The following is a 26,226-nucleotide window of genomic DNA, read 5'->3' on the forward strand; positions in this document are numbered from 1 at the left end:
AGAGGTGAGCACGGTCCATCACATAACTGCATGGTCGGATACATCAAAAGACGTGAATGGTCTCAAATACAAGCCAATACCATCTAGCACCGCGCTCACACTTACCACGTGTTTGTCAAGGATTGTGACCAGCCGGAATTTCCGCCTACCCGACGGCCGTTTCGGCAACCGCCTTCGTCAGGGGGGGTGGAGTTATGCTATGCAACGAGCTCTAATAAAGGAGGTGCGTGCCAATCACAATACGGTATCACCGCAAGTGACGCATGCGTCGCCACAGCAACACGCGACGCTCGCCGGACGCCGCGTCAAGGGCGGGTGACGTCAGATCACAACACATGATCCGGCAGCACACGCCCATAGAGACGCCGCTATCCGGAGGGCGCCGCATGCAAGGGGGCACGCATGCGTACCGGTGATCCGCATGGTGATAGTGGTAAAGTGGGTGAATTCAGCATAAAATAGTTATATATGGAGATGCACTCCAAGAAATATATATAAGTAACAGTGCATCTCCATAATTGGGGTCAGAAGCATCCATGACCATAGTACAGTACATTCACATGCCCAATAGATTATCAAAATAAAAAAATAGAAGATAATATCATAAATTGATAATAATAGTCACTAGATACAGCATGCGGTGGTCAAATACATAACAGTCATAATAGAAGAAGAAGGAAGAAGAAACTTGCACATATAAATATCCGTGGTAAAACTGAATTCATAACCACCAATCTATGACAAAATATACTTTGTAATATACTCATATTCCTCAATCTAAACTTCATCATATTGTGGTATGATTATAGCTACCACGGATAAATGGGCATATAGAGTTAGCCCTACAGAAGGACAACACAAATCAACATATAAACCGGCCACAATCCAGGTATCAAACTCGATATGTGGCAAGAGTATATCCTAATAACATAACAATGAATTTGTGGGAGGGGGGGGGGGGAAAAGGGGGAGGGGGAGGGGGGGGGGGGAAGGAAAGGGGAAAAAGGGGGGGGGGGGAAAGGGGGGGAGAAGATGAAAGATATTAAAAAGCTTGATCCACAATGGAAAAATCCAAAAAATGGCAAGTTCTTGATCTTCACGGGAATAATTAATCTTGACCCCAGGAAATGCTGATCTTCAGACCCTGATGTTCCGAACGCACCCATAATGGAAAAAGATTTTTTGAAATCAACGAGCCTGTGCATAGCAATAAAAAAAAGGTGCAGTTAAAATCAATCAGAAAACATAAAAACAATAAAACCGATAATATGGAGATCCTATGATATGGAGGAAGATCATTATAAAAATGGAACAAAACTAATATTTTCATTCAGGCCTGATGGATACAAGGTGGAAAGTGTCCAAATCCATCGTGTTTCCATTTGTCCCAATCGTTTACTAACCGATCCACCTCTGACAGAAGCATTGATGGCGTCAATACCCTTAACTCTAAGTAAGGATGCATCACACTGACCTTCATAGGAAATCCACTTCTACAAATGCGCTTTTACACGCTTCTTCGGCCCATCCTAAACATATGATCCAAGCCATCCCCATTGGCCAATTCTTACGGCTTCGGAGAATATGTTCCACCGAATCGGATTTTGAAAAACAGGCCATAGACATGCGACAACGTTTTAAAGATAGGGGCTACAGTAATAGAGCCATAAAACGTGCCTATCACCGGGCTTAATACTCTACCCGTGAATCCATATTATATACAAAAAATGAAAAATGTAGTTCAGACACTATACGCTTTATTACAAGCTTTCATGCTCAATCAGCTTCTATGCGTAAATGTCTAGAAGGAGCCTGGCCTATTTTACAAGCCGATCCGGTTTTGAATAAAATTCTCCCTAACCGACCTAAAATCACCTTTCGGCGAGCAAAAAACCTTTATGATACCCTAATACATAGCCACCATCAAGGTGATACTCAACGTACTCTTATTAGCTCTAGTGCAATGATCTCCAGACGGGGATGCGCGCCTTGTGGCGGATGTGTTGCCTGCCCTAATATCGACAAAAGTGATACATTCACGGACTCATCAGGACTTAAGACCTATCGTATAAAAAAATCTATAACTTGTAGTACGAAAGCTGTTATATACTATGCTATGTGTCCATGTTTCAAAATCTATATTGGCCTTACCACGCGCCAACTCAAAGTTCGAGTCCGTGAACATGTATTGGGCATTATGGCGGCATCTGGACAGGTAGACGCATCCTCTCTGAAGACATTGCCCAAACATTTTCGTGAACATCACAATTGTGATGCATCCTTACTTAGAGTTAAGGGTATTGACGCCATCAATGCTTCTGTCAGAGGTGGATCGGTTAGTAAACGATTGGGACAAATGGAAACACGATGGATTTGGACACTTTCCACCTTGTATCCATCAGGCCTGAATGAAAATATTAGTTTTGTTCCATTTTTATAATGATCTTCCTCCATATCATAGGATCTCCATATTATCGGTTTTATTGTTTTTATGTTTTCTGATTGATTTTAACTGCACCTTTTTTTTATTGCTATGCACAGGCTCGTTGATTTCAAAAAATCTTTTTCCATTATGGGTGCGTTCGGAACATCAGGGTCTGAAGATCAGCATTTCCTGGGGTCAAGATTAATTATTCCCGTGAAGATCAAGAACTTGCCATTTTTTGGATTTTTCCATTGTGGATCAAGCTTTTTAATATCTTTCATCTTCTCCCCCCCTTTCCCCCCCCCCCCCCCTTTTTCCCCTTTCCTCCCCCCCCCCCTCCCCCTTTCCCCCCCCCTCCCACAAATTCATTGTTATGTTATTAGGATATACTCTTGCCACATATCGAGTTTGATACCTGGATTGTGGCCGGTTTATATGTTGATTTGTGTTGTCCTTCTGTAGGGCTAACTCTATATGCCCATTTATCCGTGGTAGCTATAATCATACCACAATATTATGAAGTTTAGATTGAGGAATATGAGTATATTACAAAGTATATTTTGTCATAGATTGGTGGTTATGAATTCAGTTTTACCACGGATATTTATATGTGCAAGTTTCTTCTTCCTTCTTCTTCTATTATGACTGTTATGTATTTGACCACCGCATGCTGTATCTAGTGACTATTATTATCAATTTATGATATTATCTTCTATTTTTTTATTTTGATAATCTATTGGGCATGTGAATGTACTGTACTATGGTCATGGATGCTTCTGACCCCAATTATGGAGATGCACTGTTACTTATATATATTTCTTGGAGTGCATCTCCATATATAACTATTTTATGCTGAATTCACCCACTTTACCACTATCACCATGCGGATCACCGGTACGCATGCGTGCCCCCTTGCATGCGGCGCCCTCCGGATAGCGGCGTCTCTATGGGCGTGTGCTGCCGGATCATGTGTTGTGATCTGACGTCACCCGCCCTTGACGCGGCGTCCGGCGAGCGTCGCGTGTTGCTGTGGCGACGCATGCGTCACTTGCGGTGATACCGTATTGTGATTGGCACGCACCTCCTTTATTAGAGCTCGTTGCATAGCATAACTCCACCCCCCCGACGAAGGCGGTTGCCGAAACGGCCGTCGGGTAGGCGGAAATTCCGGCTGGTCACAATCCTTGACAAACACGTGGTAAGTGTGAGCGCGGTGCTAGATGGTATTGGCTTGTATTTGAGACCATTCACGTCTTTTGATGTATCCGACCATGCAGTTATGTGATGGACCGTGCTCACCTCTCCACGTGGCCCCTATATGATTGTGCAGGCACCAGTATATATGTCCTCTGTGAGAATTGGATATTAGGTTACATGGAGGTTATATTTCATATGGTGTATTAAGATAGTCACATGGTATGGTCAATTATTATATAGGCAATAATTTTTATGGAAATAATTCCTTAATTAAATTTAACCATGTGTCTTCCAACTCTTTTGGACTCATATATGTCCAGTTTTTGCTGATTGCCATTGTATTTATGGTGCCTGTATCAGTCTGGGGATTTATATGTGTAATTGCCATATTGCTGGTTTTCCTGGTTGTGCTTCTTTTAACTCATTTATCTGTATGTCCACCTTTGCACTGATCAATAAATAATTACTATATGTTTTCACATCAATTGGACGGTTGGTCGTTTTCTTCTTTTTTTGTTCTACATTAACCTTTTGCGACTTGTCCAGTTAAATATGTAGTCAGAGTTGTTGTCAATTATAAACTAAGTAGTGTTGGTATAAATTAATCAATGTCGACATGCAACTCTTAGTCCTGTGTATTTTCTCTGTTTGTAACCCATAGACTTACATTGCGCATTGAATAGTCGAATAGCAGTGAGGTATTCGGAAAATATTCGCAAAGTTGAATAATCGAAGTATTCGGTCATCACTAAAAATAAACATTACCAAAAATAATTATAATAAAATAAAAAATAAAATGTATGTTAAAAATAGTCAATTTTCTAAGAATACATTTCTATTTAAGGAAATATATCATCAGAAGACTTTGTAATTATAAACATATTTTTTTTCCTTTGTTAATTTTATGCATGTAACTTTAACTTATTATAGAATGAATTACATTAAAATAGATTTTTTTTCTCTATCCATTGAGATAAAAGTCATGAAATATTTATTTTACAATGGCTACTAGAGTACTCACAATAAATGAATGCTTCCTTGGTTCTGTCGCTCATGTGTTAGCTTTACTGTTTAGACTGACATAAGATTATTAAGTCCCCCATAGATATTACTCTAACATCAGCCAGACCCTCAATATCGATGGGTATGGCTGACTATCTAATGTATATGGGGACCCCTGACTCTCCCCCAATAAATGGTAGAAGGTCTGCAAACCATGTCATATGAAGAACGGTTAAAAGAGCAAGGGATCTTTAGTTTGAAAAAGAGAAGGCTGAGAGGAGACTTAATAGTGGTCTACAAATATCTGAAAGATAGTCACAGTGCAGAGGGAACCAGCCTATTCTCATTAGCACAAGGAAGTACAAGAAGCAATGGGATAAAGCTAAAAGGGAGGAGAATCAGATTAGACATTAGGAAAAACTGTCTGACAGTGAGGGCAGTCAGGGAGTGGAACAAACGACCACGGGAGGTAGTGAGCTCTCCATGAATGGAAATCTTCCAGCGGAAGCTGGATAAACATATAGCTGGGATGATTTAGGAAAACCTGCACTTGCAGGGGGTTGGATCCGATGGCCCTTGAACTCCCTTTCAATTTTACCATTCTATGATTCTATGATATGATATAGGGGAAGGTAAGGATCTGGTATGTCCGATTTTGGGACTGTGTCACAATGTAACTGCAGGTGTTGTGCCGAGGGCAAGAGGACTCCCGGTGAGCGACACAAGACAAAGGGAAAATGAGAGAAGCAATACAACGGAAAACCCTGGCATTGGAAGAGGGTAGAGGGATCACCTCCTAACAGTCAGCTGAGAGTGATAGACTGATCCCTGTACTCCCTAACATCCCTGGACTGGACCTTCCCCCATGCGCCATCATGTGCCTAGGCCCTCGATGGCCCTGAACTCACCCTGACTAGTGTGAAGGCCAGTGAGATGCTAGATCAGGCTTTAAGCATTTCCTAAGTATTTCACAGGTGAGAGAAAATATGGCAATTTCTGATGTCTTGATAATGATTCCATCACCTGTGCAAAGCTAAGGAAATGCTAAAAATGTGATCCATTGGGGGCTCCGAGGACTGGACTTTGGGAAACACTGGACTATACAAACAATTCAGGAAACTGGTTCTACAATATGGCTTCCTCCAAACATATTACTAAAAAAAAGCAAAACATTGTATTATATTAAAAAAAGTCACAAACAAATAATGAATCTAAAATGTAATATATGAAAAATTCCCTTTAATGTCATTGATCTATATTCATGACTCTGAAGATTGTTGTACTTTGTCTGTAACCTCTCTGTCTTCTTTCTTTTATTGCAGATCGTTACAGTAAACTGTGCCAGAGTCATCCATGGAAACCAGATTGCCACCAACGGTGTTGTCCATGTGATTGATCGTGTTGTGACAGCTGTGGGAAACACCATCGAGGACTTTGTTGATTCTGAAGATGATTTGTCATCTCTTAGAGTAGGTTTCCTAAAGTAAATATAGTAAGCTTCATGCTCGAGTATCCTGAGGGCTACATCATTCACTTAGGATATTTTTTAATGTCAAGATTGTAGACTTTTACATGTGTGTTTAGTAAGGTTGGATATGGTTCATCTCAAATTCAACAGCTCTTCAACAGACATTAAAGTGTTGAAAATTCACCATCCCAAAGAAAGAAACATAAAGTAAATATATAGAGGTTTTCTTAGAAAGAACTCATGAATTTGAAGAATTTGTAAGAAAATAGTTGACACTTACACAACTTCTATTGACGTTGATTTTAATGGGTGATTTTCCATCAAGAGAAGGATGCCAATTATTGGACAATGAATATTAAAATACCATTTATTCCCTTTCACAGACAGCTGCTGTGGCTGCAAATGTATTGGAAAAGCTTGGAAAATCTGGTCATTTCACCCTGTTTGCTCCAACTGATGATGCGTTTAAGAAACTACCAAAAGATGTTCTTGAGAGAATTATGTCTGACAAAAAGGCAGCTGAGGGTACGTATAAGACTTAATAGCTAGGATAGGTGCCAGCTTTGGGGAACATGAGCGGATGCCAAGGAAAATGAACATAGAGGCATTGCAATCATAGTCAAAAAGTTCTACAATCATTGAGCCAATAATGAAGAAGAGAAGAAGTGTGACTAAAGATGAGCAAACCTCAGGCTCGGGGCTTGGGGTTTGGGCACAGAAAATGACGTGAAAATCCCTGTGGTGAGTTGAGTGCTGTGCAGGTGTCTGAGTGATTACCTGCATTGTTCGCACTGCTGGAAGTGTTTAATCGTTGCAAATTAGGCTTTAAATTAGCATACTGAGATGTTTTGTTCACGGAGAGTTAATAAAAAAAATAAACACTGCCCAACTTGCTCCGGAAGTGTTTTGCTTTAAGCCCATAGCAAAACATTTCCGGACCAAGGTGGGCAGTGTTTTTTTTTTGTTTTTTTTTATTCTCTATGAACAAAACATCTTAATACGCTGATGTTATGCCTAATTTGAGATGAACAAACCCTTCCAGCAGCTCGGACAATGCAGGTAATCACTCAACTCACCATGGGGATTTTCACGTCATTTTCCGATACCGAACTCTGAACCTCAAGCCTGATGTTCGCTCATCTTTACATGTGACCCAATGCGCTGTTACCCAACGGCCAACATACAACATGCACTCAATATATTAAATAGATTATCCTTTATGACACCATATTTGTTATAGCAACCATAGTTAATCATTGTAATGGCCAATCTGAATTGTGAATTTCTTGGAATTTAAATTCTCATAAGGAGTCTCAGGAGGTTGATAATTCAATGTAATATACAGTATGAACGGAAATGAAGGACATTAACTATAAATTTAGCATAAAAAAATATTTATTTACTATTCTTTATACATATTTTCAGCTTTGGTTAATTTCCACATTTTGGACACTGTCCAGTGTTCTGAGGCAATAATGGGTGGAGCAGTTTACGATACCCTGGAAGGAAGTCCTCTTCAGATTGGATGTGATGGCGACAGCTTGACTGTGAACGGCAAGAAGCTTGTGAACAGGAAGGATATTGTCACAACCAATGGTGTTATTCACTTGATCGATGAGGTTCTTATCCCTGATTCTGGTAAGTATCAAGCTTTCAATGTAAAATAAAACCTACTGCAACAGAAAATGCTGAAACAGAATTGGGTTGATTTACCATTTACCCATGTTGCTAATAGTACTGTAGACAGTTTATGGTCATTTGTAGAAATGGTAATATTTAAGGCCTTATGTTTAGCAGAAAGCAAACTGTTAGGACCCTGTATGTCAGTACACTGTCAAGCACAGAGTAGAATATGTCTGTATATAACGCGTGATACACATGATCAGACTAACGGGCGTCTGACACACTACCAAAAAAATGCCATGAAAAAGGGGAAACACCAGGGAGAGGGGTGAGGGGGCACCTCCTGCACTCACCTCAAGCTGACTCCTGAGTTCCCTAGTGTCTCTAAACAGGTTCTTTCAACCTGTCGGTGAGCAGGATACCTGGGTCCCTCAGCTGGCCCTAAACTCACCCTGCCTAGTGAGTAGGCTGGCGAGTACACTAGACTCACTACTTAACTAATAAACATGGAGGGAAAGGAAAGACAGACAGGAGAAATAAACAGAAGGATACAAAACACCAAACTTCACCGTAGCAGACAAACTCAATAGTAGCAGGTGGATGGGCACAGGAGAATACCTCAGCAGTTCCTTCCACCAGGGTGGCCAAAGTAGAAATGATTCTAACAGCAGCAGGGTCTGCTGGGAAGGCACCAGTATTTGACCTAAATGGGTATGGGCCCAAAGGAACAACAGATGACCTGCACTGCTCAGAGCTGCTGGCAACAAAACTGACATTAGCTCATAAGATGCCAAAGGAAAAGAAACCTTGTTTAAATGAGGAGTCTAGATGGAGATGGGAGGCTCCAGTCCTAAGGCTGTCATTAGTCTCAAAACAGCAGGGAGACGACCATGACATACATAAAGTACTGACGCACTGGTGGATACAGACAGAAGAGGCCCCTGTGCAAGAACAATATATGGCCTCTTTGCAGTTCAATAGATCATCATAAAACACAATTCCACCTGCTTTAGACACAGAAATGGGCTCTTTTACTTCTTGGGTCCCTGTGTTCGCCGCCAAGGTTGCACCAATGATACATCCACCCCTGACGGTTTCATATAACAATGCCGCTGGACTCCGTGTGGTATCTACAATACAAAATAAGATGCATTGCTGCCAGGGAAATATGAGGCTACTGTATATTAGTATTACTGTATATTACTGTAGGTTAGAATATGCCACAATTTTAGTTTTATCATAAAATTTATAAAAATTTAAAAAAACAAACAAAAAAAAAAACCTTCCGTATGAAATTTGAGGCAATTGAAGGTATAATATAGTGTCATATACCTGTAATATCCACTTTATTTAAAGAAATGTCATATAGTTAAAATACATAAAACTTAAAGTACTAAATCAATTTTCATTAATATTTTCAGCAAAGCAAGTCATGGAGCTTGCAGGAAGCCAACAGACCACGTTCACTGATCTCATGGCACAAATGGGACTTGCGGCCTCTCTGAGACCTGAGGCAGAATATACTCTCCTGGCTCCTTTAAATGACGCTTTCTCCGGTAAGTATAACATATTTACGCTCAAAAGTAACAATGTACTATAGAAAGTCAAGTAAACTAATTGTCTCTGAATAGTTATAAAATAGATGGATAAGTCCAATGTTACGAATTTGAAGCACTAAAGAACAGGGTTAGAAGTGACTATTTGAGGGCAAAGACATATTTCCCTTCATGTGATGCCCTAATTGATTTTACTTATTTCATCCCGAAGGGTTCAGTCGCCAGGACAAGAGTTTTCTCTAATCTCAATCCTTGCTTCTGGCAGTTTCTATCATTTAGAGCTGCTGTATGTTGAGGGCCATGCAAACACAACCAATTTGTATTAATAATAAAAGCTACAAAAATTGTATGCCACTGCGAGTTAAAGGGGTTGTCCACTACTTTTACATTGATGGTCTATTCTAAGGGGCACTTTGCACACTACGACATCGCAGGTGCGATGTCGGTGGGGTCAAATTGAAAGTGACGCACATCCGGCGTCGCAGGCGATATCGTAGTGTGTAAATCCTTTATGATACGATTAACAAGCGCAAAAGCGTCGTAATCGTATCATTGTGTAGCGTCGGTCATTTACATGAATTGGGAAATACCAATGTTACGATGTTGTTCCTCGTTCCTGCGGCAGCACACATCACTTTGTGTGAAGCCGCAGGAGCGAGGAACATCTCCTACTTGCGCCCTGCGGCTCACGCCGGCTATGCGGAAGGAAAGAGGTGGGCGGGATGTTTATGTCCTGCTCATCTCCTCCCCTCCACTTCTATTGGCCGCCTGCCCTGTGACGTCGCTATGACGCCGCACGACCCGCCCCCTTAATAAGGAGGCGGTTCGCCGGCCAGAGCGACGTCGCAGGGCAGGTGAGTGCATGTGAAGCTGCTGTAGCGATAATGTTCGCTAGGCAGCTATCACCATGATATTGCAGCTGCGACGGGGGCGGGGACTATCGCGCACGGCATCGCAGCATCGGCTTGCGATGTCGTAGTGTGCAAAGTACCCCTTAGGATAGGTGATCAATGTCTGATCGACCGAGGTCCAACACCCTGGAACCCCCCGCCAATCAGCTGCTCTTGGTGCTGGCGGCAGCAGGTGATAGCCATAAATGCTCAGTTCCGGAGCTGTGCCATCTATTGATAGCTGCTGTGGCCAGGTACTGCTCATCCACCTAGCAGTAACTGGGTCAGCTCCGGAACTGACCATTTCTGGCTATCAGCTGCTGCCGCCAGCACTGGGAACAGCTGATCGGCGGTAGTGCCTGGTGTTGAAACCGGGCCAATAACACACTGATGACCTATCCTAAGGAAAGGCCATCAATGTAAAAGTAGTGGACAACCTTTCTAATTTCTGGATCTCAGCACTATACAATGCTAATTGTGGGTTTAGTAGATATAAAATAAGAAAATAATTATTTTCATATACACCTTTTTCCCTTCTTAGTTCAGAGTAGGCTAGATTCTCTAATAAATACTCCTGCAGTTGCCACCTCCATCCAGTGTCAGTACAATACAATCTCTGAAATGAAGCATGTCAGCAGCCGGGGCCAAAAGGGGGAAAGAGCAGAGAATACACAGTAATGGGCCAGGGTAGTAAGCAGCAAAGTTAGAGTGGGACATGTAAACCATCAAGGACTTTGTAACTTTTACTATTATACATCAGTATTATATGGACATTTAATGGTGGTTTTATTCAGCAGTGAATGGCAGTATTATATAGAAGCTAAATGTCATTGCAGTGTAATGTTGACAGTCAGTGGTGTATATTAATTGCATGTTCTATGGAGGTATTATTTAGGCATTGCATGGTCATATTAGTTGGTTAGTCAGTGTATTATGTGGACATGATAGGGAAGTATTATTAGGACAAAGCTATGAATGTACAAAGAGCAAATCAACTCACCAGTCAAGGAAAGTGCAACCAAAGCGTGTTTCGCATATAACTTCTTCAGGCGCTAAAGGGGGCTCTACACGCAACGACATATCTAACGATTTGTCGTCGGGGTCACGGAATTCGTGACGCATGTCCAGCGTCGTTAGCGACGTCGTTGCATGTAATAGCTCCGAGCAAGTGTTAACGATCAAAAATACTCAGCTAATCGTTGATCGTTGACACGTCGTTCATTTTCAAAATCTCGTTGGTTGTTGTGGTCGTAGGATGTTCGTCGTTCCTGAGGCAGCACACATCGCTATATGTGACACCCTGGGAATGACAAAAAACAGCTTACCTGCGTCCTCCGGCAACGAGGTGGGCGTGTCGTTAATGTGGCTGGTCTCCACCCCTCCGCTTCTATTGGTTGGCCGCGGTGTGACGTCGCTGTGACGGCGCACGAACCTCCCCCTTAACAAAGAGGCTGTTCGCCGCCCACAGCGACGTCGCTAGGAAGGTAAGTATGTGTGATGGGTGCTAGCTATATTGTGCGCCACGGGCAGCGATTTTCCCGTGACGCACAAACGACAGGGGCGGGTATGCTCGCTAGCGATATCGTAGCGTGTAAAGCCCCGTTTAGCCATATCATTAGCTGGTGGAGCTATATGTGAAACACACATGGGGTGCGTTTTTCTTGACTAGTGAGTTGCCTTCATGTGCCACTGAGCACTTTACCTTTTTAATCAACATAATGGGTTACTATTCTTAATATTTTGACCCCACATTATTAATATATACCTTTCATTCATTATTTTTTTTACACTATATCATTATTTTGTTGGGTCATTAATATTCTTTCTGTACTGTGAGTATCCTTCATTTGATATCTGTCATGTTTTGTACACATTTGGGTGTTTTTTTACTCTCCAGCCTTCTATTCCAATGTTGATAAAAATGAACATTGACAATTTTGTACGCAGAATTGTCTAAAATCATTTGCTGTTATCCAGACTTGAGCTTTCAGAGCTTTTCTGTATAGTTCAAACATCAAATATTCCCATTAACTTTACCTGTCTTACATTTCTGATTTTGTCTTCCTTCTGAGTTACCACCTGTTTTCCGGTGACTCGGGTTGCGTACTTGACAATTTTGCCAAGAAAATTACACAGTTTTTTCAGGTTTTGTAAACTTTGTTTAAAGGGAAGTCTCTTGGGGGGGCAATACTAAAGCGGGCTTTACTCGCTGCGACATCGCTAGCAGATGCTAGCGATGTCGAGCGTGATAGCACCTGCCCCCATCGTATGGCCGATATGAGGTAATCGCTGCCGTAGCGAACATTATCGCTATGGTAGAATCACACGCACATACCTGCTCTGCGACGTCGCTATGACCGGCGAACCGCCTCCTTTCTAACGGGGCGGTTCGTTCAGCGTCACAGCGACGTCACTAAGCGGACTCCCAATCAAAGCGGAGGGACGCAGATGAGCGGGACGAACATCCTGCCCACCTCCTTCCTTCCTCATTGCTGGCGGGACGCAGGTAAGGAGAGGTTCCTCGTTCCTGCGGCGTCACACGTAGCGATGTGCGCTGCCGCAGGAACGAGGAACAACATCGCTACTGCAGCAGCAACGATAATTAGGAAGAGGGGGGCATGTCACCGATTAGTGATTTTGAACGTTTTTGCGACGATTAAAAATTGCTAATAGGTGTCACACGCAACGACATCGCTAACGAGGCCGGATGTGCGTCACAAATTCCGTGACCCCCAAGAAGATCGCTTTAGCGATCTCGTAGCATGTAAAGCCACCTTTAGTCACAAGTTCATAAGCTTTCTTAAGCTTAGTCTTGTCAATGAGACAATAAAGTCTCATTTTGTGGTGACATTTTCATTTATAGGAAACGTGCGTCTGAGGACCCATGCCAAAGAATCTTTATCTAAGCGTATGTATGGGGGATCAGGGAATCCATGAGGATAACAGAATGTTGCATTTTGACAATTAATCATGCCCTCCTCCATTGAAGCACTTAATAGAATAGTCAGCAGAACTGGATAAAGAATTGTGATAGGACAAGGCACACTAGTGCAATTTGTCCTGGGAACTTAAGTTTTAGCATTAAAGGGAATTTGTCAGCAGGTTTTTGCTACCTAACCTAACAGCAACATAATGTAGGCAAGGCGATTCTGAATCCAACAATGTATCACTTAGGGGTACTTTGCACGCTGTGACATCGCTACTGCGATATAGTCGGGGTCAAAACGAAAGTGACGCACATCCGGCGCCGGTAACGAAGTCGCAACATGTAAAGCCTAAATGCGCTGGTAAATGTCGCAAAAGCGTCGAAAATCAGTGATCTGTGTAGCGTCGGTCATTTTCATAATGTCGCACCAATAGGAGATACGATGTTGTTCCTCGTTCCTGCGGCAGCACACATCACTGTGTGTGAAGCTGCAGGAGCGAGGAACATCTCCTTACCTGCCTCCACCGGTTATGCGGAAGGAAGGAGGTGGGCGGGATGTTTAAGTCCCGCTCATCTTCGCCCCTCCGCTTCTATTGGCCGCCTGCCGTGTGACATCGCTGTGACGCCGCATGACCTGCCCCCTTAGGAAGGAGGCGGGTTACCGGCCAGAGCGACATCGCAGGGCAGGTAAGTGCGTGTGAAGCTGCCGTAGCGATAATGTTCGCTACGGCAGCTATCATAAGATATCGCATGTGCGACAGGGGCGGGTACTATCGCGCTCGGCATTGCTAGCCAATGCTAGCGATGTCGCAACGTGCAAAGTACCCCTTAGATTACTGGCTGAAACCGTTCTGAAGCAATGAAACAATTTTGATTCAGGAACACAGTAGAGTCGTCCCACCAAATTCTCAATAGAAATTGTGCATTGACTGTGAGGTGTCAAACACAACAGTGGGTATGTCGGACTGCCCTGAATGTGAATTTATAGTCATGTACTGGATCTCACAGGGTAATAAACCCTTTTGTTTATGTAAACAGTTGCACACTCACTGATAACAAAACAGTTGCTTTTTGCTTTTTAACCCTTACAACATTCTGTCCTCTGCTTACATAGGAAAAACCTGCTGACAGATTACCTTCAAGTGAAACTTAGGGGTACATTGGCTAGCGATGCCGAGCACGATAGTACCCGCTCCGTCGCACATGCAATATGTGGTGATTGCTGCTGTAGAGAACATTATCGCTACGGCAGCTTCACACGCACATACCTGGTCAGCGACGTCGCTATGACTGCCGAACATTCTCTCCTTCAAGGGTGATGTGCGTTTGGCATCACGTCACTTTGACGTCACCAATCAGCCGGCCAATAGAAGCGGAGGGGTGGAGATGAACGGGATATAATATCCCGCCCACCTTCTCCCTTCCGCATTGCCGTCGGGACACAGGTAAGGAGATGTTTGTCGCTCCTGCGGGTTTACATACAGCGATGTGTGGAGCTGCAGGAACATCAAACAACATCGTACCTGCGGTCGAACCGACATTATGGAAATGAACTACGTTACACAGATCAGTGAGATTGTACTCTTCTATGCTCGTTCATTGTTCCATCTACGATTTACATGTTGCGATGTCGCTACCGGCGCCGAATGTGCATCACTAACGACGTGACCCCAACGATATATTGTTAGCGATGTTGCAACGTGTAAAGTACTCCTTAATGTGTAGATAAGTCAATGCTATATTTATTTTTTTTTTCTTGTAAATCAGAAGAACCCCCTTTAAGTGAATGTGACAGAATCCAGAGCACACAGGCGCATTGCATTATTGGCAGGTCTAAATTGAAATAGACAAATTCCCCTTATAATAAAGCATTACAACCATGTGAATGTCTTACTGGTCACTCAACCCTTGAGAACATGTACAGTGAATGGGAACATTTGCTGTTGAAAGTTCACAGGAAATCTCTGAATGTTCATAGTTGGATTACCGGCCTTGACTTCAGATAACTCTGTCAAATCTAGTAGTATCTGTCAATGTGCTCTCTGTTCCCCGTCCTGAGAGCTGTGTGGGCTGGAAGACGTTAATTAAGGTCACCGTATACTCAGAGGGGAGATGAGTTCTGCTGAGCTGTGTTTTTGGGTAAATTTCTAAGATAATTCACAAAAACTGTAGCTTTTAATAATTACATTTCCAATCACACTTGTGCCTATTGTTACAGATGAAACCCTGAGAATGGATCAACGTGTTCTTAAGATGATTTTGCAGAATCATGTTATCAAGCAAAAATTTGTCCTTAATGGTCTTTACAATGGACAAACTCTCGAAACTCTTGGTGGACAGATTCTCAGAGTGTTTGTATACCGCACTGTGAGTTTTTCCTATTATTACATTAAAATTGAACGATATATTGTACATTTTCTGCATGTTCATAACATTGATCGACCTTTAAAGGTATCCTGTTAGGTCCCCTATGCCCTCCAACCCAGCAGCATTGACACCTTTGTGCCCAAATTCCCTCCCTAACCAGCTCAGTATAACGCTATTCTCTAATAGTAATGTTTAAAAAAAACTTCTTATAAACCTTGCTGTCGCTTTGCTAATTAGGCCTGTGACTAGTCAGAGGGGCGTTAGTTCCTCTAACAAGTCACTACTCTTTCCATGTTACCACACCTCTGTGGCTGTGATAATATGACTTCCATGATCCGGTGCCACCTCCACGAAATCTCGCACATTCACGCCGCTTATTTTGGCCACATCAGTACGCCTCAGAAGCAGAATGTGCACTTCCCGACTTCATTATGCCCAATATGTATGACTGAAAGTTCAGAAGGTGGCTCACATACATGTCTTCTGAACTTCTGGTCATGCGCAATGTACCTAATGAAGCTAAGAAGCATACACCCAGCTTCAAAGGCACGATGATTTGGCCTAAATAAGCCATACACATGCTCAAAATTTCCAGCTGCTGGCTTTGACGCCAGCTCATGGAAATCATTTTACCACGCCCATAGGGGCATGATAACATGAAAAAAAGGCCGACTAGTCAGTGGAACTAACACCCCTGTGACTAGTCAGACCTTATTTAGCACAGAGACTGTCAGGTTGGTAAGGTTTTTTTTTAAACATTCATATTAGTGAATAGCGTTACACAGGGCTGGTATGGGAGGGAGTTTCGGTATACACATGTGAATACTGCTGGGTTGGAGGTCATAGGGGCCTGACAGGCTTGATTTAGTTGTATAACGCCTGCTGAGAGTACTACAGCATATGTCATTGCTTCAAATCCTGCTGCTGATATCAGGTACATTGTGGTCTGGGAAGTTGATCCGCCACCATGAATGCTTGCCCTGCCAGCTGAGGATAAATGAATTGCTTCAGTGACTGTACGAACACTGGTGTCCTCCTGACTGTCCCTGCTCTAACAGCACACAGTGTTGCTGCAGAATTTACTATATCTCGGAATTCTTAGTCAGGACCTTCATACCAACGCGCGTTTTGCCAGCTGATCTGGCTTTTTTAAGAGACTTTTTTAATTACACATTTTTTATTAAGAATTTTGAATTATTGTTAGAATAAAAGTTATATATTATTAGCACTCGTTCCTATGTCTGTTACCCACATCACCTTTTCCCTTATTGCTCATACCAAGCATAGCACCAGATAGAGAACGGAACACTATGAAAAATCATTCAAATCCATTTCTGCATTTGTCCGAAACTGTTCTGTTTTTCAAGTGTGCTAATGAGGTGCTTTGCTTGATATACCAAGCGAGCAGTCCAATTCTCCTTTCCATCTACTAGTTTTCAATCTACATCTATCTTCTTGTGCAGAGCTGTCAATCTAAGAGGAAGAGGGCATATATATATATATATATATATGTATATATATATATATATATATATATATATATATATATAAATCATGTAGTTGTTAAGGATCACTGAATGGCTCATGCCCATGGTGCACTCATTAGCATTTTTTTATATTTCAGTCAATTGAAGCAATGGCTTTGGCCACTAAAGGTACAATTTTTAATAGGGCTGTTTTCTATAAAATCCTGTGCACTATTTGAGGCCAAAAATATGTATTTCACGTGTTTCCTGCAATTAAAAATGGTAACAAATTTTCCACACGCTGAAAAATAACCATTTTAAAGAAGTTGTGTATGTTATGCCATAATATTTTGTAGAATGCAAGCTTGTGCTTACATTTTTGCTTTCTCAAACTTAGGCTGTTTGCATTGAAAATTCTTGCATGCTTCGTGGAAGTAAAGAGGGAAGGAATGGCGCCATTCACACCTTCCGGGAGATAATCAAACCCGCCGAGAAGTCATTCTTTGATATCCTCAGCCTTGATAAACGTTTCAGGTAAAAATGTTTTTATATTCCTAAATACATAAATTCTATACTTTATAATATTCTTTATGCTTATATCTTCCCTTCCCTAATGATAGGAGTAAACATTATGTTTGATTTTTTAAAATGAGTGCCAGTGTTGTCAATGACCCATGCTGGATATTGCAATATTAATGTGAAGGAGCCTGATTTGTAATGCTAGCCACAGATATAATAATAATAATAATAATAATAATAATAATAATAATAATAATAATAGCACTGTTTAAAAAAAGAACAAGAAAAAAAATCTGGTGAGATTTCCTCTTCTTGGGAAACACCAAGCGTGTGAGGTGAGCTGCGTCTATTCAGCATCGGAATCATAAATGGAGCTTTGTGCTCAGATCTGGCAGAATTCTCCCACCAGGAGCTTGAACTTTGTAATGTGCCAGACATGTAATAAAATGTTCCTCAGTATTATACAATTTAGAATAAGTGGGAGGACATAGCTGTTTCTAAAGGGTCAATTAGCTAAAGGAGAACATGGCTGTATCTAAAGGTTTAATCTGACAAAGAGGAGATTGCTGCTTCTGAATCATTAATTTGGCTTTTGCTCTACATGCTAACAAATACAAGATAAGACATAGCAGACTGAGGAGAAGGCTGTAACATTTTAACCTCTATTCTTATGGTTTCTCATGTTTTCCATTTTGCACAGGAATCTATATTAGATTTCTGTCTATATAACCACATCTAGCATGAAGATAGTTAGCAGCTGAGATTTCTCCTGTATTTACTTGTTATATACAGTATCTGCCCACATAGTGGTGTCTCGCAGTATAGAAGCAGAAAGGCTCACAAAGCTGTCAAACTAGTGAGACAGTGGAAAACCCAACTCCAGCCATAGACTCCCTTCCTTTCTTTTCTTTTTGAGATTTTAAAGGATGTGGAAGGTTTCCTATAAATTTTATTTAAAGAAACAAGGGATGTTTCTGGGTTTTTGTGTGTATAAATTATTATTGGGCGATTTATGCTATTTTATACGAGGCATAGGAGCTGTATTAAATTTATGAAGTATCCATCAGACATGATAGCAGTATTGTGCAGTCAAAGAATTTCAAGTGCTCTTATGTGCCAGTGTTGGCTATCGGTAGCCCGAGAATTGGGTACAGTTGTGGTCCTCTGCAACCAATACATTTATTTTCAGCAATGTTTCTTAGATTACTCATACATACCACATTACGAGAAATGTTTAATATGATTCCATAGGTAATAAACATAGGCTAATAGACTCCATATTACACATAAATACATAAATCATGTTCTGTGGAGGAAAAGTCTACATGACTATGGAGCCTGAGCTCTGTCCTCAAGGAAAAGGATTTCATTTCAGTTAAATAAAGGTTCAGTACATGAGGTCATGAGCTGGAAAACAAACCTCCTAATTTACATCTGCCGAATGTGCAGTTTTCATTAGTAATTTTAGTGCAGGTTTATAAAATATTTATTAAACCACAAGCCATCTGGCATGTACTGCATTTAGGTTTGGCATAATAGCATTAAAAGTCTTGGCTTGTGGGTTTGTGGCTCACACAGCATGTTACATAGGATTTTAGAACAATAATATACTACATTTATAGGATACCGTAGAATAGTATTAGATATGGTGAATGGATGGATAGATGGAGGGATGGGTGGATGGAGGGATGGATGGGATGGATGGATGGATGAATCGATGGGTGGGTGGATGGATGGATGGATGAATGGATGGGTGGGTGGTTGGATGGATGGATGGATGGATGGGTGGGTGGATGGATGGATGGATGGATAGCTGGATGGATGGATGGGGGGTGGGTGGATGGATGGGTTGGTGCGTTTGGGTGGATGGATAGATGGGTGGGTGGATGGATGGATGGATGGATGGGTGGGTGGATGGATGGGTGGATGGATGGATGGATGGATGGATGGGTGGGTGCATGGGTTTGGATGGATAGATGGATGGATGGGTGGGTGTTTGGGTGGATGGATGGATGGATGGATGGATGGGTGGGTGGGTTTATGGATGTGTGGGTGGATGGATAGATAAATAGGTAGACTGATTTTATTTTGTACTTTATTGGCTTACATGTTATTGAACTTCTAGACTATTTATAATGTAAGGTTCCGTAAAATGTAGTGTAGTACAAGCCTTGTATTCTGTTCTTTAAAATAAATGGATATCAGGTCTTAGGACACAAATTTGTGTGTCAAAAACTGTTAGCAGTGCCTTCAAGCATACATTTGCATAGCTCATTAGGATGCTAACTGAGCTAAACACCTACTTGTCTACTCCTTGTAATTAAAGTAAATCTATCAGCTGGCTTTTGCTATGTAATGTGAAAGCAGCATGTTATAGGGACTGAGCTCCTGATATCAGCTACGTATTACTTACTGGGATTCTTGCTGCAGTTTTGATAGAATCTGTGTTTTCTCTGCTCTAGATTTAACAGTTGTCAAAATGCTGAACTGTGTAAAATCCCACCCCCACCACTGTTTGGCAGATTCCTATGTACACTATACATTGGTTGTAAGCTGCTAATCAGTGGTGGGGTGGGGTTACATTAGCTATCCTGACTGCCTTGCAGGCAACACCTAGGCCCCTAGTAAAAATCTCCTACTGATAAAACACTGATTGTATTGAAATGGCACAAGCTGCTGAGCAAATGATGAATCCCTAGAATCAGGATCTCTGCCCCTTCACTATGCTGCTCTCAGAATAAATAAAAAACAGCTGACAAATTCCCTTTAATTAATTATCTAATTTTAATCTACTTAAACTGGATTTAAACAGCACAATTATTGTGAATGAGTATTCCCAGTATTAAAGTCAACATTCTCGGCAGCCCATCATTTTGTGTAAACAGGACATGTGCTGCCAAGAACAATGGTATTGTATGTACAGAACAATCTAATACAAATCGTTCTGTTCAAATAGTAAACGCGATGTGACTGTTTGATCACACTATTAAATAACCACTAACTGATCAGCATGTAAATAGCAGATTGTCAGTCGTTTAAAGGAATCTGTCTGCAGGTTTTTGCTAACTCATCTGAGAGCAGCATGATGTAGACAAAGAGACCCTGACTCTAATGATGTATCGCATTGAATACTGGGTGCAGCCGTTCTGACACAATCAGGACTTTTAAGGGTGCTTTACATGCTGCGACATCACTACCGATATATCGACGGGGTCACGTCGTTAGTGACGCACATCCGGCGCCGGTAGCGATATCGCAGCGTGTGACACCAAGGAGCGACGATCAACGATCTCAAAATCGTTCAAAAACGGTGATTGTTGACACGTCGCTCCTTTCCTTAATATCGCTGCTGCCACAGGTACGATGTTGGTCATCGTTCCTGCGGCATCACACATCACTATGTGTGACACCGCAGGAACGACGAATATCTCCTTACCTGCGTCCACCCGGCAATGCAGAAGGAAGGAAGTGGGCGGGATGTTACGTCCCGCTCATCTCCGCCCCTCCGCTTCTATTGGCCAGCCGCTTAGTGATGCCGCAGTGACGTTGCTATGACGCCGAACGCACCTCCACCTTGAGGGATGGATTGTTCGGCGGTCACAGCGACGTCACTGACAAGGTATCTGCGTGTGACGCTTCCGTAGCGATAATGTTCGCTACGGCAGCGAGCACTAAATGTCGCATGAACGACGGGGGCGGGTGCTATCGCTCGCAACATCGCTAGCAATCACTAGTGATGTCCCAGCGTGTAAAGCACCCTTTAGATTTAGTCATCTAGCAGAGGTGACAAAGCTTGCCCAGCCCACACCAGACTGTCTATAGATATTATACATTGATAGTGAGGTGTTAATTAGAGCAGGGGGCGTGCCGGACTGCCATGGATGTGACATTGTAGTCCAAGCAATGAGAAGTCTTACTGCTTGAACAAACATAGCAAATAAACAGCAGATCAGACCTTGACAAAACAGGCATGACTGAATTCTCTGTCTTATCCCTTGTAGCTTCTGTCTTCAGATTACATAGCAAAAACCTGCTGACAGCTTCCCTTTAATGCCTCATTTTGGGTGATATAAACAAGTCCTTCAAAATTTCAAACTGATTCCTTCCTTTAGACTTTTTTGTATCATATGATCTTTCTAGCTGTAATATTTTGCAGTCAATATCATGTTTTCGCACAGCGGAAGAAATAGTCTGGACTATGGTCAGGCAGAGATAGCAACTTTTTATAATGTGGTGAGTGACTATTGTAATTTACCCAGGTCGTGTATAATAATATTAACCTTTTTCTTCAAAATTTATTATGCATTGAATATAATGTACAATGTTTCTTTTTTCAACAGCATTTTCCTAGACCTGATCCAGTATGCTGATCTGAAAGAACTTCTGTCGGGATCTGGAGCGTGGACTCTGTTTGCTCCAACCAATGATGCATTCAAGGGACTCAGCAGTGACGATATCGAGGTCCTAAAACGTGAGTTTGGTTCAATCTGGGATTTCTTTATAAAGGGGTTTTCAAGTATTTCAGTATTTGTGACCAAACAATATCAGATTGAAGGGGATTGATAAAAACAGTCTCTCCACTGATCAGATGTTTGCAACTCCGGCAGTGGCCGGGCAGACAAAGTGTACAGAGCTGGAACAGAACAACTCAGTATATAGGATGTTGGCAGATCTCAGGTAGTGTAGAACAGCTTCTGTTAAAGTGAATATGATCTGAGCTGCAGTACCTAAGAATGGCCACTAATCAGTGTATGGACCTATGCTGTGCCAGTTTTGTACACTGAGTGAATGCGGTTTATACAGGAGCTGCAAAAAAAATGATCAGTGACATGACCAGATTTTGGCCTCCTACCGATTTTCATACTAATGACCTGTCTCAAGCATTGGCCATCAATACATATGTGCCTGAATAGGTATGAATTTTAAGTGTTGTAAACTGCTATTTTCTATTAGTCAATTTAATGTTTGAAAGGAACCTGTCACCAGATTTGGACCCTATAAGCTGTGGCCACCACCAGCAAGTTCTTATATAGAGCATTCCAGAATACTGTATATAAGAGCCCAGGCCGCTGTGTACAATGTAAAAACACTTATAATACTCACCTAGGGGGTGGTCTGGTCCGGTCCGATGGGTGTCGCTGCTCTCCAGTCCGGTGCCTTCTCTCTCGCCGTCCTTCTTCTGAGGCTGATTGCATGACATGACCTATGAAATCAACACTAGCCGGCATTGAGGTCCTGCGTAGGTGCACTTTGATCTGCTCTGCTCAGGGCAGATCAAAGTATTGTAGTGCGCATGCGTGGGCGATCTATAGCCTTTCCTTGTGCCTGCGCATTACAGTACTTTGATCTGCCTGGGCTCTTATATATAGTATTCTGGAACGCTGTAAATAAGAGCTCAGCAGTGGTGGCCACACCTTATACCTCATAGCCGCCAAATCTGGTGTCAGGTTCCCTTTAACACAAGGTTGCTCAGGTCACATAGTAATATTTTCCATCAGTATGTCAAAGCTTAGAGCAGGTCAAAAACAAGGAAGAAGTGCAAATCTTTCTTGCCTTGTGGGATCTACTCTATGCTACTACTACTGAAGCAAAATAGTGACCAAACTACTGTTATGTGAATTATTATTATTATTATTATTAATATTTATTTATAGAGCACCATTGATTCCATGGTGCTGTACATGAGAAGGGGCTTACATACAAAATACATATACAAGTTACAATAGACAGACTAGTACAGAGGGAAGAGGACCCTGCCCTTGCGGGCTTACATTCTATAGGATTATGGGGAGGAGACAGTAGGTGGGGTGATGGAAAATATTACTATGTGACCTGAGCCACCTTGTGTTAAAGGGAACCTGACACCAGATTGTGAATGTGGCCTAAAGGGGATTTTCTACTTTAGTAAGGCATATTGTGGTCATTTACAAGGATGTATTATTACTTGCTGATTGGTGGAGGTCCGATTGTAGGGATTCTTTCTCCACCAATCGTGAAAACTACCAAAGAGCAAAAAGCCACCAACCAGTATTCTGAGCATTTTAAGTTTGCCGTACAGATTTTATTTTAGTTGTTTGCAGACCTTTCAGATTTCAACAAAATCAGAGATCAGTCAAAATCTTGAGTGTAGTTTATGCTCTCAATGACACAATCTACCATTATAAATATCAGATTGGTGCCGACATGCTGGGTCTAGAGATCTGTCTATGTTTTTTAGTTGTAATGAATATCATTGTCATCCATAACAACAGATCCTATAAGTGAATACCCAGAGACGTAAATTAAAGCTCCTTGAGGCCGATGCAAAATTTTTACCAGGAGCCACCAATTACCAAATGTTTTACATATTATTAATGCTCTTATAAATCCTAGAGGGGCTATTGCGCCCATTAACACTAACGAGCTGCATTTCATTACTGTAATGCAAAGCGCTACTTACGGATAGTACAAATGGAAGAGTAGTCTGGCAAGCCGGGGTCTGGTAGCAGGAGGACGCGTATAGATACAGGGAGTACACAGAAGCACAGTCAGTTCACAATCAGAGGGTCAGAATTCCAGGAGGGCATGTAGTAGATACAGGGAGTAAACTGAGACGTGGTCAGTTAACGGTCCAAGGTCAAAAACTAGGAGTTTACAACAGGAACAGGGAGCGGGCAGAGAGAAGTCAGATAACGGTCCAGGGTTAATAAACAAAGATCAGAGTACAGGCAGGAACACAGGCCAACAGCACAACATCAGAACTAGAATGTACGACTGGCAAGCTTCTGGGAGTGCATGCTAACTAAAGAAGCAGAGTGATTACCAAGAAGATGGAACACCTGAGTAATCAGCACCTCCCAGAACCAACATGGAATCCTGTGATGTCAATCAACCTGCCAGCTCAGTACTCAGGAAAGGGCAGCAGAGCATCTCCTAGTGTGCAAGATGCTCTGCACAAAGGAATCATGTCACTGCCAGCTCAGTAGTCCAGGAAAGTGCAGAAGAGCATCTCCTAGTGTGCTAGATGGTATGCACAGAGGAAGTGTGACAATTACAACTTTTGCCCCCCTACCCTCCTATTTTACACCTTGCCTGTTCCAAATATTATATTGTTGACATCCCAATCTACACTATTGTTACGAATTATGCTTTACACTTTTTCTATATATACTTTTAGGAGACAAAGTGGCTCTTCAGAACATTCTTCTCTACCATCTTGCCCCTGGAGTGTTCATCGGAGGTGGATTTGAGCCCGGTGTAACCAACATTGTGAAATCAGTTCAAGGAAGCAATGTTATGGTTAAACTGGTAAGCTGAGGTCTACATTTTTTTTTTCATCTTTGCGTGTAAATTACTTTTATTGAAACCTACTGGTTTTATTTACTGAATGCTGTAAAAATTTAATAAATCATTTAAGAAACCTAATGTTTGCGTGTATATTGCATAAGTAATAAATTCAAACATTACAAGGGAATTGTAAAACTTTGAGGTGTCCCTCCAAGGCAATGACTTCATCCAACTTTGTATTTGTATAGATTAATGATTCGATTTCCGTGAATGATGTCGTGGCCAAGGAAAAAGATTCAATGGCACTCAATGGCGTGTTTCATGTTGTAGACAAACTGATGTTCCCCGCAGGTAAGAATAATCAAAAATTGGAGCAGGGACTGACACACCCAGAACATTTTTACATTAGTATTTACGTTATGTCTAGGCAACGCATTTATGAGATTTTCCTAACTTGACGAACCCTTATCATAGTTGCACTTCTAAAAATCCCTTAGTTCGTGAATTGGGTGTCCATGTGTTCGGCACGGAGACAAGTTTGGTTTTCTCCACCAGCACTAATGTCACACGGAAGTGATCCATGTGACATCAGTGTGAAATGTACCGGAGAAAACATGTGTTTTTGAAATAAAATGATTATGTATACTTATATGTCTTCAGCGCTGCTGTCACTTGCTTCTGGGTTGACTCATTATGCTCATGCATATTCACTGCACTGCGGATCCGGAAGCAGCAGCGCCAGAGACAGCAGCGCCTGGGACAGGTGTGCTATCACGGACAGCACATGGAGGTTACATGTGTTCCAAAATCATGGCACATGGAGGGTTATACACACCTTCAACATATAGGTGCAAAATGTGTGTGCTTTGCACGGACGTGTGAAACAGGCCTAAATAATATATAGAGAGAAGAATAATATTGCCCTATATTATTGAGGTGTGAGAAGAATAAAACAAGATGTTATTAATAGTGATGAGCGAGTACTAAAAAGCTCGGGTGCTCGAGGCTCGGGCCGAGCATCCCAAGATACTCGTGTACTCGGCCCGAGCACCGAGCCCAATGTTATTCTATGGGAGACCCGAGTATTTTTATGAAATGACCCCCAGCAGCATGTAGAAACCCTAAAAATGTCACAAAAGTCTCAGAAGAGTGCTCAAATGACATGGCAACAGCATGGGGAAGACCCCTTGAAGAATGTATCACTCAAAAGTCACATTTGTGAACAATTTTGTCCGAGTTTTACGCCATTTTTACTGACTTACCAGAAAACCTTCCAAAATGACACCAAAATGAATTTTCATGGCGGAAATTTTAAGGGCACATACCCAATAGTGAGATAGAGCTGGTGTATGTTACTTTTTGAGATTAATACATGAAAGATTTTACGTAAAACATTGTGTGGCACTCCAATGTCCAAAACGCACGTTTTGTGCTTTTTACTAGCAATGTCGGTCATTTTTTTTTTCATTCTATCTCCCGTCGGTCGGTCTCGCTCTGTCGGTCTCTCTCTGTCTTGTCTGT

At 41.9% G+C, this 26,226-nt stretch overlaps 1 protein-coding gene across 3 annotated transcripts in view; it reads left to right on the plus strand.

Moving 5' to 3' along the window:
* POSTN (periostin) overlaps nt 1-26,226 on the plus strand; it is a 111,758-nt gene that overhangs the window by 44,275 nt on the left and 41,257 nt on the right. For all 3 annotated transcript variants that reach the window (XM_075337314.1, XM_075337316.1, XM_075337315.1), the window contains exons 6-14: nt 5,947-6,093; nt 6,476-6,617; nt 7,518-7,730; nt 9,137-9,271; nt 15,306-15,454; nt 17,318-17,454; nt 21,780-21,910; nt 24,596-24,726; nt 24,954-25,056. In XM_075337314.1, the coding sequence (XP_075193429.1) occupies nt 5,947-6,093; nt 6,476-6,617; nt 7,518-7,730; nt 9,137-9,271; nt 15,306-15,454; nt 17,318-17,454; nt 21,780-21,910; nt 24,596-24,726; nt 24,954-25,056 (1,288 nt within the window). The remainder of the gene's footprint in view (nt 1-5,946; nt 6,094-6,475; nt 6,618-7,517; nt 7,731-9,136; nt 9,272-15,305; nt 15,455-17,317; nt 17,455-21,779; nt 21,911-24,595; nt 24,727-24,953; nt 25,057-26,226) is intronic.

Source organism: Anomaloglossus baeobatrachus, chromosome 2 (genome assembly GCF_048569485.1).
Source record: "Anomaloglossus baeobatrachus isolate aAnoBae1 chromosome 2, aAnoBae1.hap1, whole genome shotgun sequence".
Taxonomy (NCBI): domain Eukaryota; kingdom Metazoa; phylum Chordata; class Amphibia; order Anura; family Aromobatidae; genus Anomaloglossus; species Anomaloglossus baeobatrachus.